This window comes from Citrus sinensis, chromosome 4 (genome assembly GCF_022201045.2).
Source record: "Citrus sinensis cultivar Valencia sweet orange chromosome 4, DVS_A1.0, whole genome shotgun sequence".
NCBI lineage: Eukaryota > Viridiplantae > Streptophyta > Magnoliopsida > Sapindales > Rutaceae > Citrus > Citrus sinensis.
This window is the reverse complement of record NC_068559.1, coordinates 21,820,054-21,836,196: the sequence shown is the minus strand read 5'-3', so window position 1 is coordinate 21,836,196 and position 16,143 is coordinate 21,820,054. Positions and strand designations below refer to the sequence as shown.

Sequence of the window (16,143 nt, the reverse complement as noted above, 5' to 3'; positions counted from 1 at the left end):
TATACATACATCAAAATATACTTCTTATTTAATATTTTAACTCCACATTTGCAACACTTATATATTTGGGCTCCACATTAGACTGGTGCCTCCAAATTTTGGAGAATCGAATATTCCCAATATTAAACTATCTGAATATGATGCGAGTGACAGAGGAAAAACTCCAACATATAGCTGGGAGAGGGATCTCTATGATCAAATTGTTTATGACACGACCCGCCCCGACTTACATGTTTGATTTGAGGCGAATCGTGCAGACTAATAACTAAAACTTGTGGCACAAATTTAATTCATGAAAATATGCATATAATATGGCCTTTCCTATAAACACATAACCACCTTTGTGCCTTTTCTGAAGTCATAAATGTATTCAAAACTTGTATAACTTATGTCTTATTGTACATACTGACATTACATATATATTTACATATAAAACATAAGCAATATAAACATGCTCAAAATGCAAGATATGTAGCAATGCGTCTCATGGCCCAACCTCAATTAACTAGAATTGATCTTCACGAAATCCTACAGAATCCTGGGAGGAAGTGGATAAATAGGAAAATAATGAGCTTGCGGCTCAGTAAGTGGATGTAATTATATATTAAAAATATTAATAATTATAATTATAATAAAGTATGTGTACTAGTGCTTATACATAATCATGTAACATAACTCTACATTGAATACCACACATCAGCAAATATGGAATCCATACATACATACATCACACACTGAACCAAATAGTACTCAGGGGAAATAACTCTCAATACTTGTCGGGATCATCATCGCACAAGTAAAGCGGGGGAAAAACCTCTCAATACCTAGCAGAATTTAGCTACATCGTTCGGATAGAGTAACCTAACTCTTAATACGCATGAGCAAAGTCTAGGGGACGGGTACATGTATGGTGACTAGCAATTACATTCATTACTCAATCAAATATATAATATGTGTACATATAATCATAACATGATATTAAATCATACCATCAAACATAAATGCTTCATAGAATATATAATAGTAATAATAGTATCCACTCACAGATCCTGTTTCACTCTAGGGTTCGTTGGGGCTCTTGTAGGTTCCTGAATTCTCGAGTTCCCCCTAAAAAACATGGTTTGAAAATTAACTGTTAGAACTGATTTAAAAACTTATACGTATCATGCAAATTGTAACATAACTGCTCAAATTTCATAAATCTATTACCCACTGATCAAATGTATATAATTTTAACTATCCAATTCTTTTTTCTGTAATTTTTCTTTTCAATTTCTCTTTTCCCCACTCTCGGCTTATTCCTTTTCTTCTTTTCTTCTTTTCTTTTTCTTTTCCTTCTCTTTTCTCTCGGTTTTTCTTCTTTTCTTCTCTTGGCGTTGCTTTGTTTTTGCTCTCGGTTCTTAAATTTAGTAAATGAAGCAATTCTCAAAATGATTCATTTTATATAGTCATCGACTGGGCCACCGAATGCAAGCAAGCAGCTCTCACTTTATCTATATATAATCACCGCCTCAAGCAAATGGGAGGAACATGCACGTGCCAAGTAAAGAGATGAAGCAAGCAGCTTGTATTGCATGCAAGGGTGGCTGGCCACTTATTTTCCTAAACATGTTTGGCTTCTTTTTTTTTTTTTTTCCTCCGACCAGTGCATGGCAAGCGGTGCATGACAGTTTGTATATTGACAAAGCAACCAGACGCGAGTTTATTTGGATGTTAATTGAAGAAGTTGAATCTACTAAGTAGTCCATACACAATTTCCCCACCTAGAAAGCTCGTAATATTGAAAATCTTCTCGCAACTAAAGCTATAAATGTTGATGACACAATACTTGTTGATATAGATCTATTGAAAGGGCTTGATAATTCAATATTATTTTTTGAGTTCGAGTAGTGGCTCTGCGGCGAAATCATTGTGAGTCGACCCATTGCATTTACGAAAGATTTTTTTTAGATAATTTTGCATGACAATAAGAGCGGTCCACCCAGATGGCTGGGAGATGAGGTAAGTGCTCGTACTTTGATCGATGGCTGATATCGCTCGTGGTAGGTTATTCAAATCGCCGGTGATGCCAGCCATCGTCTGGGCGATGCCAACCTTCGCCCACGATCTAGTTTCCTTTACAATATCGTAAAAACACAAAATTTACTAGATTTTTCCTAATTTTTAGATTCACATAAGCAAATATCTACCCACATTGTAATAACAACTAACAAAGATATTTGTTTCTACAAATATCTACAAAACCCATATATAAAACTCGCTTAATCGTATAATTTAAAATTTAAAAATACTAACCTTAATTCCTTCTTGAGTTTCTTTTTTTTTTTTTAAACTTTTTTGTGTTGATTGATTTTGTCTTTAGTGCTAAGTAACAATTGTTGTTTGATGCATATGAAATAGAATTAGTTTTGTGTTTAGTTGTTGGAGGGAGTTTGAGAAGTGAAATGAGAGGAGTTTTGTGGAGTTTGTATTTAGTTGTTGAGGTGAAATAGTTTGTGTTTAGTTGTTGGCGTGAAATGAAAGAGGAGTTTTGGGGAGGGGTCATTTGGTCTAAATAAGGTGAATGTGATTAATATTGAAATAATTTATTTTATAGCTAGTTTTAATAATGAGTTTTTAAAAGTGGATATATGAAAAAGTTTCCCTAATTAAATCCCCTCATAACTATTGAATTGAGGGAGGAAAAAAGAACAAAAGAAAATTGCGTTGCCTTAAATATAGAAAGTTGAATTGAATGTCCCTTTGGTCTTTACTAGCCCTCCTTTTTCACAAGGGCTTGTTCTTCTAACGTGGGACTCTTGTGATCAATCCCACAACACCACCACAAAAACAAAAAAATAAAATAATAAATAATAAATTAAAATCCTCTTGGACTGCCATTCGGTTCTTTCCTATTGAATCTTTTAAGTTTCGAACCCATATACGAACAAGAGCTTCTTCAACCATGTATAGCAATAAAGGTATTGAAGCACAAACAGTTTGATCCGTTATGTAGTTATTTGTTAGATTCTTATCCTATTATATTTTGGGCACTAGTGTCAGGTTGTATGATGCATTTCAGTTTATTTTGTTTTATTTTTTTTCCTACTAAAAGTTTCTCGTTTTGTGCTGTTGAAGTATACAAAAATTACAGTATCACATTAATTTATTAAATCTAAATAATAATTATATTTTTATTTTACAATTGATTTAAAACATCCAACTATAAATGAATGGGTACATGCATAATATATATAAGCATGAAATAGATTATCCTTAAGTATATGTGATTACTAATTAGAATAATCTTCCAAACCAAACTCAACAATAATTTCTGAAACGATTACTACACCAATATGTTGATAATTTTGAAGCAGGATGTCCTAATTAATTTCTGAAGTATCATCAATAATTCACCCAAAAAATATATAAAATAAAATAAAATAAAATAGAAAGAAGTGAGAGGGGGTACTTGAATTACAGGTTGTACAAAATCCTAATTTACAATAATTCAGTATAACCAAGAAACCTGCTTAAAAAGACATGGTGGAGAAGCTCTCAAACCTAACAAATCCCCCATAGATTTCGCCAGCCTTTCCAAAATTAAATCACCTCAAATAATTTCCACTTTCTCGAGCACATAATTTGCTCTTCACATGCTGCATCCCTAACATCATAACCCTCGGCCGCGAGTGGGATCCACTGCTAAATAATCAATCACCCCCCCCACCCCCCGCGCGGCCAACGCATTGCGTAATACATACATACAACTTGTTGCATCTCTCAATCTACCGCAAGCCCTGATTAATTTTTAATCAAGTTGATTACGCGTTTCATTATGGTGCCTCCTCCGCGAGTTCTGGAGATTAGCATCGTGTCGGGCCACGACCTTGCCCTTGTTTCAAAGAGCATGAAGACTTACTCCGTTGCATGGGTTGATCCCGAACGCAAACTGACCACCAGGGTTGATCAGAATGGCCTCAACAACCCTAGCTGGAACGAAAAGTTCGTCTTTCGTGTTGACGACAGGTTCCTGACGGATGAAACCTCGGCTATAATGATCGAGATCTACGCGGCAGCATGGTTGAAAGATGCCCTAATCGGCTCCGTCCGTGTCCTTATCAGCCATCTTTTCGGTACCCTTACGCATAATAGCTCTTCGTCCACGCGCTACGTCGCGCTTCAGGTCCGTCGCCCCTCCGGCAGGCCTCAGGGGATCCTTAACTTGGGTATCACGCTGTTGGATAACACCATGCGTAGCATGCCTCTCTTCGCTGAGCTCTGTGGAGCTGGTGCCAATTTTAGCGAGGTGTCTTCGGGTGCTAATGATGTAATGAAACCGGAAACAACAACAGCACAAAACAGTAAGCAGCCTAAAGATGATCAAGAGCTTGAGAGAGTACTCAAGCCTAAAGACAATTCATTATCAAAGGCGAAACTACGTCGTTCGCAGAGTGACAAGACGGATTTGACGAGCGAGGATTATTCAAAGAATAGCAGTCATCAAGCACAGCAGCCCACAGGCACTGGTTCTGTTGTCACCGGCTCAATATGCAACGGAGGTTCTGTGGTGAAAGGGAGCGGGAGCATGGTGAACGGCTCCCAATGCTCGTCGGACGTGGGGCCCTCGGCTTCCGTGGTGGCTGCGGCAATCGCGAAAGGGCTGTACAAGGCACCCACGCCTCCGAAGACGGGGGCAGGAGGGTTGGTCACCGAGGAGTGGACGGCGGCGGCGAAGGAAAGCGATCAGCAGGAAGTTATGAAATCAAAGGTCGAGAGGTGGCGGACGGAGCTTCCGCCCATATACGATAACTCAAAAATGAGTGCGAATAGTAAGCACGGGGGACGTCCACGGCGGAGAACGGACAGCGGAGGATTGTTTTCGTGTTTTGGAAATGCATTTGGGTGTGAGATTTCGATTACTTGTGGAGGGGGCAACAGCAGCAAGAAGAAGTATCAAAACGGAAAGGTATGTAACCTTAGCTCCGTGGACGACAATTCTAGTCAGTCATATGTATGAGAGATGACAGAGCCAGGAATTTATTGGACCATATCAAAAGTTCTGACATTTTTTTTTATTTTTAGTCTGTACGTGGAATTATTTACAATATTTTTTTTTTCATTTTTTTATTCCTTTTTTTGTGAAGAGACTACCTTTGTAAGTGATTCTTTGTCTAATAACTTTGGTTTTTTAGAATCGAAGTTGCTAGCAGTTTGCATGGATTCCTTATGTGTGTAACTTTCTAGACTTTCAATGGAGTGCTTCAAATTATTTTAATGATTGTTTTCTTTTGCTTATGTTGCTTATGTTGCATATCAATCAAGTAATTTGGCACCAAAAAGGAAAAATACCAAACAGAGCCTTAATTAAAAATCCATCTTAGAGCATCAGGATATCTGTGATAATATATATAATTAGTAAACATGTAAATTTTAGATCGGAACCAGTCTAATCCCCAAGATTAATCACCACACACTAATAACTAAACCAAGAATGAAAAACAATACGATCACCGCCAAACAAACTCGAAATTAAAGAAAGAAAGATGATGAAAATAAAACAAACAAATTATAGAAGTTCAGCCAAGATGGCCTATATCCTCTAGAGGAGCAAAGCAGTGGGCTCTTACATTGATGCAAATCAAGTTACAAGCTTATAGAGAAAGTTACAAGGAATCGAATGAATCAAAATTCAACCTTAAAGCCCTTAGAGAGATCCAGCAAGTTGGTTACATGACTAGCTTTCGTTCTGGGTTTGTTGTAACAATCCTAGAACTTTCCCGCCCTTTTCAACTGTCTCTAACAGCCTTTTTCACATGCGAAACAAGTGAGAAATATAAGCGTGTTGAACGAAACTTGCGCTTGTCATTTTGAGCTTATAAAGTTCTAAGTCGAACACGTGAAACTCACATGCTTTACTAACTCTAATCATATGACAACGAAGGAGTATCATACATGCTCAAGGAGCTTATTATTGACATGTCATCCAATATTTACTGACCCAAATGACAACATCGTTCACTTTGGAATTATGATTCTAGTTCACATTGCAACAATATCCACCTTAGACCTGAATCCATGCATCCCTACAACTTCTTCTTCTCAACTATCTATATCTTCATCTTTTATAAATGCCAACTAAGTCTAAACAATGCTTAAACTTAGCACTAGGGACTGATTTGATCAGCACGCCAACTATATTATCATTGGTATGGATTTTTACCAACTAAACATATTAAGTCTTGTTATGGTGGACTTGGTTCTTACTTAGATACATAACGCTTTGGCTATCACATAAGACTGCAATTGATGATTGAAAATACCTCAATTCTTTTAATATGTGTGTAAGCCTTATTGCTTCCTTAGAAGCTTCTACAACAACTGTACACTCAGCCTCTATTGTTGATAAGGCGACAACACTTTGCAATGGAGTTAGAGATTTGTTTCCTTTTGCTAGTTGAATAAGAGAAGGAATAAACTCATATTTCTTTTAAGCTTATTTATTTTATGAACCTGTAATTTGGGAGTTTTGAGACTTTTGTTATATTTATGTCTTCAGGAGAGATTATTTAGTATTAGACACATGGATTTGTGGTTTTAGTTGATTAAAAATTTGAAGTATTTTAGATTGAGATTTTCGTGTAAGAATTTAAATTTGTAGGTAATCTTCTTCATCGCTTGCTCCGTACGTGTTAGATTTGGGATGTTACACTTAAATCTAGTATTTGAGGACCTGTCTAGGATACACTCCTCATAGAATTTCAAGGCATCTATTTAATATTTACCTACAATTCTCTACTTTTCTAGTTCCTTTAGCTTTTTTTTCACTTATGTGCCCCAACCTAAAATGTCATAGTAATATTTTATCTTGAACTTGGTTTTCAGCAATACCTGCATCACAGATATGATTGTACATTGTACTATATGCAAGCCATTTATCATGTCACCTTTCATTAATACCATAGACCTTTTAATAATTTTCAAAATACTGGATTCAACTCTAATGATACATCATATCTTGTCCAGCATGTTTAGAGAGATTAATTTCCTTTTAAGTTTAGGTACATGTTTAACATTTATTATCCCTCTTATTGTGTCATTAGACAATTTCAGCCTCATAGAGCAAATACTAATGATCTTATAGACTTTACCTCTCGTTATATGACTGAGAGAATAAATGTTTATTTGTGCATATATGGTAAGTACAACCAGAATCAAGAACCCATTTATTGTCAGTTTGGCTACATGAGGCCACAATAACTCTAACTAAGTCATATCCTTCTTCTTGATCATAAAAAAACAATAACAACATCACCATTAGTCTACTTAAGCTTGGTTTTTCTTTCATGGCAGTCCCTTAAGCTTGGTCTTATTCTTAGACTTAGATTTACCTTTTTTTTTTTTTAGTCATCTCTATTTTCTATTATTCCTCTTGTTGCCAGCCCTTCCCTATCCCTTGTTTTAGATTTCTTTAAGCTTTTTTTTTTAAAACTTAAAGCTTCTTTAAAATCTTACATTATTAGAGACTATCTTCCATACAACAATATATCAACAAAATGTTCATAAGAGGATAGTAATAAAGATAAAATAATGATGGTTTTGTTTTCATCTTCAATTTTCATATTGATGTCTTCCAGATCTAGTATAATCTTATTGAAGGCATCAATATGAGTAGATAAAGAACTGCCATATTTCATTTGGAGGTTATACAACCTTTTCTTTGTAGCCAATCTCTTAGTAAGAGATCTCTTGATGTACAAATCCTTCAATTTCTTTCAAAATCCAACAACTGTAGTACGATCTCCTTCCATTTTTAGAACACCATCATCAAGACTTAGAATAATGGTGTTGTGTGCTTTGTCCATGGCATCTTGAAGATTATTATCTTTATTTTATTGTGTTTCTTAAAGCTGGTGTATCCTAAGACTTCCTCAATCCCCCAATGAACGAGCAATGCCTTCATCTTGAACCTCCACAATTGAAAATCATTTTCCGCAATGAACTTATCCACATCAAACTTCTAAGTAGCCATTCTTAGCTAAGGGGGCCTACATCCTCTTAAGAAACAGAGCAACGTACTCTTTCATTAAGTTATAAGCTTATAGAGAAAGTTACAAGGAATCGAATAAATCAAAATTCAGCCTTAAAGCCCTTTATGTACAGTCCTAGGGAGATCCAACAAGTTGGTTATATGGCCAGCTTTCGTTATGGGTTTATTGTAAACAATCCCAGAACTATCCTGCCCTTTTCAACCATGTTTAACAACCTCTTTCACATGCGAAACATGTGAGAAATATTAAGTAAGTTAAATGGCATTTTACCTTATCGTTTTGAGCTTATAAATCTCTAAGCCGAACACGTGAAACTCACAAGCTATACTAACTCTAATCATATGACAACGAGTGGGTATCATACATGCACAAGGAGCTCATTACTGATGTGTCGTCCAACAATTACTGACCAAAATGACAACGTCGTTCACTCTAGAATTCTAATTCTGGTTCACATTTCAACAATACATGTATTCACTCAGTTAAAAGTGAACTCAAATTAATCAAGAAAACGAGTCACAATATGCATACCGTTTTTTGTTTACATAGTAAAGCTAATCTCTCTGTTTTCTCAATGTGCCAGAAAAAAAAAAAAAAGAGTATTACTATACAAATAAGATTACGATTTATACGATGTAATTACTGCGGTGCAGTTTTCATAGGTTTTAAACTTTTAATGGAGCAGTTTCATGGTTATCAAACAGGCCCCTGTGTTAGCGGAATAACTGTTATTGGCCCAATAGTAATTACAGCAGCCTCGGCCCAAATAAATACTGAAGCATCAACTATAGTTTACTTTTCTCCTTATTTTAAGGGAAACCATATAATTAAAGGCTAAAGCGCTGTAATTATTAATGTTTTCCAGGTGGCCGCCAGAAACTTTGCAGCCATCCAAACATGCGAGAAAATGAATTGAAGTTGTTCCTTTGAAATTTTGAAGTCCAAAGGGGCGGCTTTCAAAAAGTCAAAAAAATAAATTCGCTTGAATGAATCTCACAAAAAAATTGGACCCTTTGAAAATGACATTTAAAATTTTTTTAAAAAAAAATCTTTATTTTTCGTAGGATGACAAAATATTTCGATAATGCAAATGAGAAACTCGTGAATCCAAATTGATTGGAATGCGACAAAGGGGAAAAATAAATAAATAAATGTCATCAAATTTTATCACAAAAGCATCTTTGGAATGTGGATAAAAAAAAAGATACCGTGGGTGACTGATTTGGCTTCTTTGCTATTAATTATTGGTTCATTCACAATTATGAGATTACACCTTCTACCCTCCAAATCTTTCAAAGGATAAAGTAGTCAGATATTTAAATATGAGTGTGGCAATCATTGATTGCATGCTTGGTGGTCATCGAAATTTTGTACCTAAATTTTACAAGTTTGTGGTGGCAGGCACTTGGGTGCAAAGGGGCAGGCATTACTATGTGTCGGACCTACTTGAAAAAAAAAAATCAGAAAAATGAGAGAATGAATTGAAAATTTTACTAATTTTATGCATATTTTATATTTTTACCTCTTTATTTTTACAGTTTTAATGTTGCAGGTATTCAAGTTTAGGACTTATGCAGTATGATTTTATGATCCTACTCGTTCTAAAATTTTTTATATTTCGTGTTGTTCCATTAGTTTATAATGAAAGAAATTCAATCAATTTTTTACACTTTATGATTCAAATTTTAAATGACTTATAAAAAAATTAATTAAAAATCACTCGAGAAAAAAATTAATTTGTGAAATTATTTGGTAAGTTAAGTTATCCTAGATATTTTTTATATAAGAGATGGAAAAGTCAGCTTTGCCATTGTATGCATATCATAAAGTGCGGAACACCTAACAGGTCACGTGGAGAATTGGAGACTGAAAAAAGTCAGAAATTGCAAACTTCCATAAGAAAAAAGGTCATTGATATTATGAGTACTCGTAGGGCAAAGGATTGGGTTCGATTTGGTACAATTTGGAATCGAATTGAATCATTAACTTCTTTTTTTCGTTAAATTAGATGGATTCGATTTTTTCAATTTAAAACTGTAATTTTATTTTTGTGCTTTTTAATTTTTAATTCTTTCTCGTATAAATTGGTCGGTTTTTTAATTTAAAATTTTAATTAAACTATTATTCAGTTCAATTTTTTTTTTTGGGGACGACGGGTTTTTTTTGTCCGCCTCTAATTATGATCAGAAAATATTATACAAACGTAAACATAAATGAATTTAGTATTTTTCTATTACTTTTTTAATTTTTCTGTTACTTGCTTTTTGGGGGAAAAGAAGGTGATTTCGTCACACTATCTTTGATTTACTTGTGGAACTCGTCAACCCTTCAATAACTAACAAATCATAGTAAAAACTTGTTGAGTGCCTTGTACTTTTTAATCATGGGTATTTACACAACCATCATCTTATTCTTACCCCACCATATACATTCCACTATCAATCAATTCAATTATCTTTAATCATGTATTTGTTTGTTCCCTTCTTAAAGTATGTCTATATTATTTTTAATGAATCGTGGATGTACTTATTTTCTTTATATATATATATATATATATGTGTGTGTGTGTGTAAAAAAAAAGTATGAAATGGATAAAGTTTAATCAAATTTTTTCAATCTCATATTTTTTAAAGTTATGTATGTATTCAAGTGATGAGAAAGAAAAAAAAAAAACTTAAAAATCGGTCTGTCAGGAAAGATTTACTATGATAATGATTCTATGGTTCTATCAATTCAGGTGCACAATAAAGGACTGGTCAGTCACCGGAGATATTTAGTTATTACAACGAGAGGGCAAGTGGCAAGGATATGCTTTTGTTGAACGGAATCTGATTGTGATTCCGTGGAAGAGTTAGATGAGTGGGCGTAGCGTAGTTGCAGTGCGTTGGATGGCACACTATTTCATCTGTTCAATGTACTAAGCAACGGCTTTTCCAGATCAATCAACGATGTTTGAATGGAAGCGCGTGAGCACGCTCTCCCAGTTTCTCTCCCCCTCTTCTTCTTTTTTTTTCTTTTTTAAAAGAGAAATTATCAATCATTTACTCTTAAATAACACTCGTATCAAATATGCTACGACACTTTTAACATATATCACTCGTATATTCTAAATTTACAAAAGACGTTTGCATTCCATCAAACCATTTACTGTCATTAGAACATGCTGACGTTATAGGGGTAATATAATCTTTTAATATATGAGAGGCTGTAAAGAAAGACGGTGTCGTTTTTGTTGGGTGAAATGACGTCGTTTTAATTAGATTTTTCTAAAAAAAAGTAGACTCTACCGTTTCACTGTAATTGAAATTAAAAAAAAAAACAACATCATTACACTCAATCTTTACCAAAAAAAAAAAAAGCTACAGAGAAATGACATCGTTTCATTGTAACTCAAAAGACAAAAAGAGAAAAATGTCATAAATTATAGAAAAGTGGTCATAAAAACATTATTGGCTCCAACGGTTACATTTTGGCTTGCTTTACTTTTGGGGTAAATTTATCTTTTTAAGTTGATTTCAGCTTAAAAGGGTAAAATAGTCACTTTGTTAAAAGTATGTTAATTTCTTAACGGCAATAAACGATTTGATGGACGACAGACGTCTTTTGTCAACTTAGAGTATATGAGTGATATACGTTAAAAGTATTGTAACACATTTGATACGGGTGTCATTTAAAAGTATATGGTTAATAATTTCTCTTTTTTTAATTTGTTATTGAGTTTTGAATATCTGTCTTTTGCAAAAACCAACATCTCACGATACCAATAGAGGAAAAAAGAATGAATCTAGAAATAGCGAAAATTTCATTATTCAACATCCAACGTTTATTTTTATAAATTATTCATCTCTATATATTAATATGAAGGTTTTTTTTTATTATTTATATTAGTATTATAAAATTACAGTACTTTTTTTTTAGTCTAACAACAAACCTATCTCTTCCTCACTCATACTATATATGTGGCATTCAAAGTCTAAAATTTTTTATTTTTCAAACAAGAAATTTTATCAACTCAGTCTATTCTATTTGCATGTAAAACTACTATATAAATTTTCGTTTATATAGATAATATATATTAATTTAAATCCAACCATCAATATTATTATCGTTTATTAATATACAACAAAGAAGGAGCCCAAGTCTAAGAGACACTACACTTGCTACCGACACATTCATTGTTGGAACTATGGATGGTGACATAAATAGAAGTAATGCTGGTGGCAAGATTTTTATTTTTTATTTGAAGGAATAATGGGAGCGTGGTTACAACCTCCACGAAGAGGAGAGTGAAGCAACACTTTTTAAATTTTTAAATCAAACAGAAAGAAAAAAGAGACAGCACCAACAGCGATGAATAAATCCTTTGGGCTCTCTCCCTCCTCTTTACTCAACCCCCACCAACTTCTCTCTTCTCTTCTTTAATACATAACCAAATTGAAAGACCAGACTCTCCTTCTTCATCTCAACTTAAAAAACCCAAAATTATTATTAAAAAAAAAGAACTTTTTTTTTTCTTTTTTAAATCTGTCTCTCACTCACTCAATTCATCTGTCGATTGAGTGAGAGGAGGAGGAGGAGGGGAGCTTCTTTAATTTATGTCCTTATTAGATGCTTGTTTTGTTTTGAGTCCATAACTTGTTTGTGCGTACAAGTTGGGGGAGGAGCTGGAGAGAGGATGAAGCTGAGGATGATAAAGATCTTATATTATATGTATTAAGCTACGGATAATTTTGGTGGGTTTTTGAGATTTCGTGAAAGCTTTCATCATCAAAAATGTTATCTTGCTGTGACTGCTTCCCCTGCTGGGACGGAGACACCGAGTTTGACTTCCATAAGCCCGAGCCTTTCTCTTTGCCTTCACCGATTCCTCAATGGCCACAAGGTAAACTGAATAATTCTCTGTTCGCAACTAATCTTCTAATGTTTATTGATTTTTCTTCCTTTTTTAATATTATTTATTTATTTTTTGGGGGGGTGATATAGCTTATTGATTGTTGTGAATTTTCAGCTTCAAAATTTCTTTCCTGAGTTGGGTTTATTTGAAGATTTTTTTTTTTTTGAGGTTATGATTGATTGATCTATTGATTCAGTTTAATTTAAAGATTATATGTAAATATATTTTCGATTTTTTGCTCAATATTATTTCTAATTCTGTTGGACAATTATGAAGGTAAGATAACTCTTCTTAATGTTTAATGCCGCTACTAATAAATTATGAAGTACGGATATTTATGTTTCTCGTGCAGTATTAAATTCTCTGTTGACTTCGTCCTGCAAAATTTTAAAAAATTAAAAAATAAGAATAAAAATAAAAATCTTTGCAAATACAATGAAAATTTGTTGTATCAAGGCCTCTTGTTTGCGAATATAAGAATGTTTTAATTAGTCGGCCATTGAACAATGTGAATTTTAGTTGAAATTACAAATTAAAAATTAAAAAAAAAAGTTGTGCAACAAATTCATCAACTTGGTCAAAATGGATAGATGTAGACAATACGGAATGCCTTGAAAGTGGAAAGCTTGAAAGGAAGATGCAAGTTGAATATTATGTTCAGAACATGAAGTTGACATCTACTTTACTCATTTTGGTCAAAGCATGGTAGGATTGACATTTGACCATCCTTGTTCTATATGGTATGTACTTGAACCAAAAAAATAAAATAATAATTGATAACTAAAATAATTGATACTAAATTAAGATTAGGATGTTGGCATTCATTCATTCCACAGTCCTGGAATTTGTACTCCAAACCAACTTCTTGAGTTAATGATTTGCTTGTAAGTCTGTAGTGATGTCCTCTTATTGTCATGACAATATTTGCTCACTTTTACTAATTATGTTTTATCGTCTTCACAGGCAAGGGTTTTGCTACTGGAAAAATAAACCTGGGAGAATTGGAAGTTTTCAAAATTACTAAACTTGAGAGCATTTGGAGCTGCAATGTCTTGGGTGGCGAAGCGAAAGGTGTCACATTTTATAAGCCTGGAGAAATCCCTGATGGCTTTTACTGTCTTGGTTACTATTGCCAGCCCAATGATCGGCCATTGAGAGGACATCTTCTGGTGGCCCGTGATGCTGCTGCTTCTTCTAGGACAGAAGCTGGTTCCACTGATAAGATAACATTACATCATCCAGCTCTAAGAAAGCCCCTTAACTACACACTAGTGTGGAGTACAGATCCCCACAATGGTGACTGCGGTTACTTTTGGCTGCCAAACCCACCAATGGGTTATAAAGCCATGGGTATTTTGGTTACCAACACATCTGAGGAGCCTGAAGTTGAGGAAGTTAGATGTGTCCGGGAGGATCTTACAGAGAGTTGTGAAACTTGTGATCTGATACTTTCCACAGAATCAGATATGAGCAAGACCCCATTTCAGGTCTATTCTACAAGACCCTGGATAAGGGGAATGTTCGCTAGAGGTGTTTCTGTTGGGAGTTTCGTTTGTGGCACCTACTTGAATTCTGAAGAAGAGTTAGATATCGCTTGTTTGAAGAATCTTAACTCCTCCCTAAATGCAATGCCAAATTTGGATCAGATTCATGCACTGATCAAACACTACGGACCAACTGTTTTCTTTCATCCCGACGAGGAATATTTGCCCTCTTCTGTGCCATGGTTTTTTAAAAATGGTGCACTCTTATACCAAGATGGGAAGCCGAAAGGCGAACCGATTGATTCCAGGGGCTCAAATTTGCCTTGTGGTGGGACTAATGATGGTGCATTTTGGATAGATTTGCCTGAGGATGATGATGCGAGAAATTCTCTCAAGAAAGGAAACCTAGAGAGTGCAGAACTTTATGTTCATGTCAAACCAGAACAAGGAGGAACATTTACCGATATTGCAATGTGGATTTTTTGTCCCTTTAATGGACCCGTAACCCTTAAAGTTGGGTTACTGAGTATTGCAATGACCAAGATAGGCGAACATGTAAGTGACTGGGAGCACTTCACTCTTCGTGTGAGCAACTTCACTGGAGAACTTTGGCAAGTATACTTCTCGGAGCACAGTGGCGGTAGATGGAGGGATGCTTTTGAGTTGGAGTATATCAAAGGGAATAAGCCGATTGTTTATTCTTCAAAACATGGACATGCTAGTTTCCCTCATGCAGGAACATACCTTCAAGGTTCTACAAAGCTTGGAACAGGAGTAAGGAACGATACTGCTAAGAGTAATTTTTTTGTGGATTCAAGTACCAAGTATCAGATAATTGCAGCCGAGTATCTTGGAGATGGGGTTGTTACAGAACCATGTTGGTTGCAGTTTATGAGAGAGTGGGGTCCAACCATTGTATATGATTCAAAATCTGAAATAGATAAGATACTCAACCTCCTTCCATTCTTTATGCGATTTTCAGTGGAAAATCTCATTGACTTGCTTCCCACAGAGCTCTATGGTGAGGAAGGACCAACTGGACCAAAAGAGAAAGATAATTGGGTGGGAGATGAAAGGTGTTAGGCTCATCATGCTCTTATACGACGAGTGCCTTACCTACTTTCTATATATAGCATGGCCCTTGCATGTACTTGCTAGTTGTCAACTACCTAGTAATCACGGGACAAATATGGATGCTGGTTTTGTTGCAATGTAGTCAAGAAGATTGGATGTATCCTTCTACTTTGGTTGTAACACATCTGTGATTCTGCGCTTCAGTCAAGAAGATTGAAAGTGAGGGTATATGATTTGTGATTTGTGCCGGCGATATAATTCTTGGACATTTTGACTTACAGAGTGGTAGCATGCCTATGCCACCTGAGATTGCTAAGGCGGATGGTAAGATGAAAGGATTGGAAGACACAACAATGGTGGGGTGATTTGGTTTGAAGCAGTTTCCAGGTGATGAGAGGAATTGCAAGTGGGTGTCGTCAAAGAAACCGATGCTCTCCAAAGTCAAATTCTTGTATTATTGTATATATTTTCAGCAGAATCATACCATTCTCAATGTAGTTTCTCTGTATTATGTTTGATTAAAAGAGATTGACGCTCCCAACTGGCACATCTGTCGTTTTTATTGTGTTGTATAAGAACATTGAGGGCCCGGGTAAAGTTAACATGAAACATAAGAAGCCTAATATCAGCCATATAAAGGTCGCACCTACAAATTCTCTAG

General features: G+C 35.0%; 2 protein-coding genes across 2 annotated transcripts; both read left to right on the top strand.

Annotated features, from left to right (window-relative positions):
• Window positions 1-3,449: 3,449 nt before the first annotated feature.
• LOC102624800 (uncharacterized) lies at window positions 3,450-5,241 on the top strand. The gene has a single exon (XM_006484611.3). It carries the CDS (start codon window positions 3,818-3,820, stop codon window positions 4,997-4,999), a length of 1,182 nt encoding a protein of 393 aa, XP_006484674.1. The 5' UTR covers window positions 3,450-3,817; the 3' UTR covers window positions 5,000-5,241.
• Window positions 5,242-12,378: 7,137 nt separating this feature from the next.
• LOC102609992 (hypothetical protein At1g04090) lies at window positions 12,379-16,044 on the top strand. Its single transcript, XM_006484557.4, has 2 exons — window positions 12,379-12,912; window positions 13,888-16,044. Exons 1-2 carry the CDS (start codon window positions 12,804-12,806, stop codon window positions 15,489-15,491), a joined length of 1,713 nt encoding a protein of 570 aa, XP_006484620.1. The 5' UTR covers window positions 12,379-12,803; the 3' UTR covers window positions 15,492-16,044.
• Window positions 16,045-16,143: the final 99 nt, after the last annotated feature.

Coding starts and splice junctions, on each gene's coding strand:
- LOC102624800 (XM_006484611.3), top strand. CDS start 3,818: ATGGTGCCTCCTCCGCGAGTTCTGGAGATTAGCATCGTGTCGGGCCAC.
- LOC102609992 (XM_006484557.4), top strand. CDS start 12,804: ATGTTATCTTGCTGTGACTGCTTCCCCTGCTGGGACGGAGACACCGAG. Junction 12,913..13,887: donor GATTCCTCAATGGCCACAAG/GTAAACTGAATA, acceptor TCGTCTTCACAG/GCAAGGGTTTTGCTACTGGA.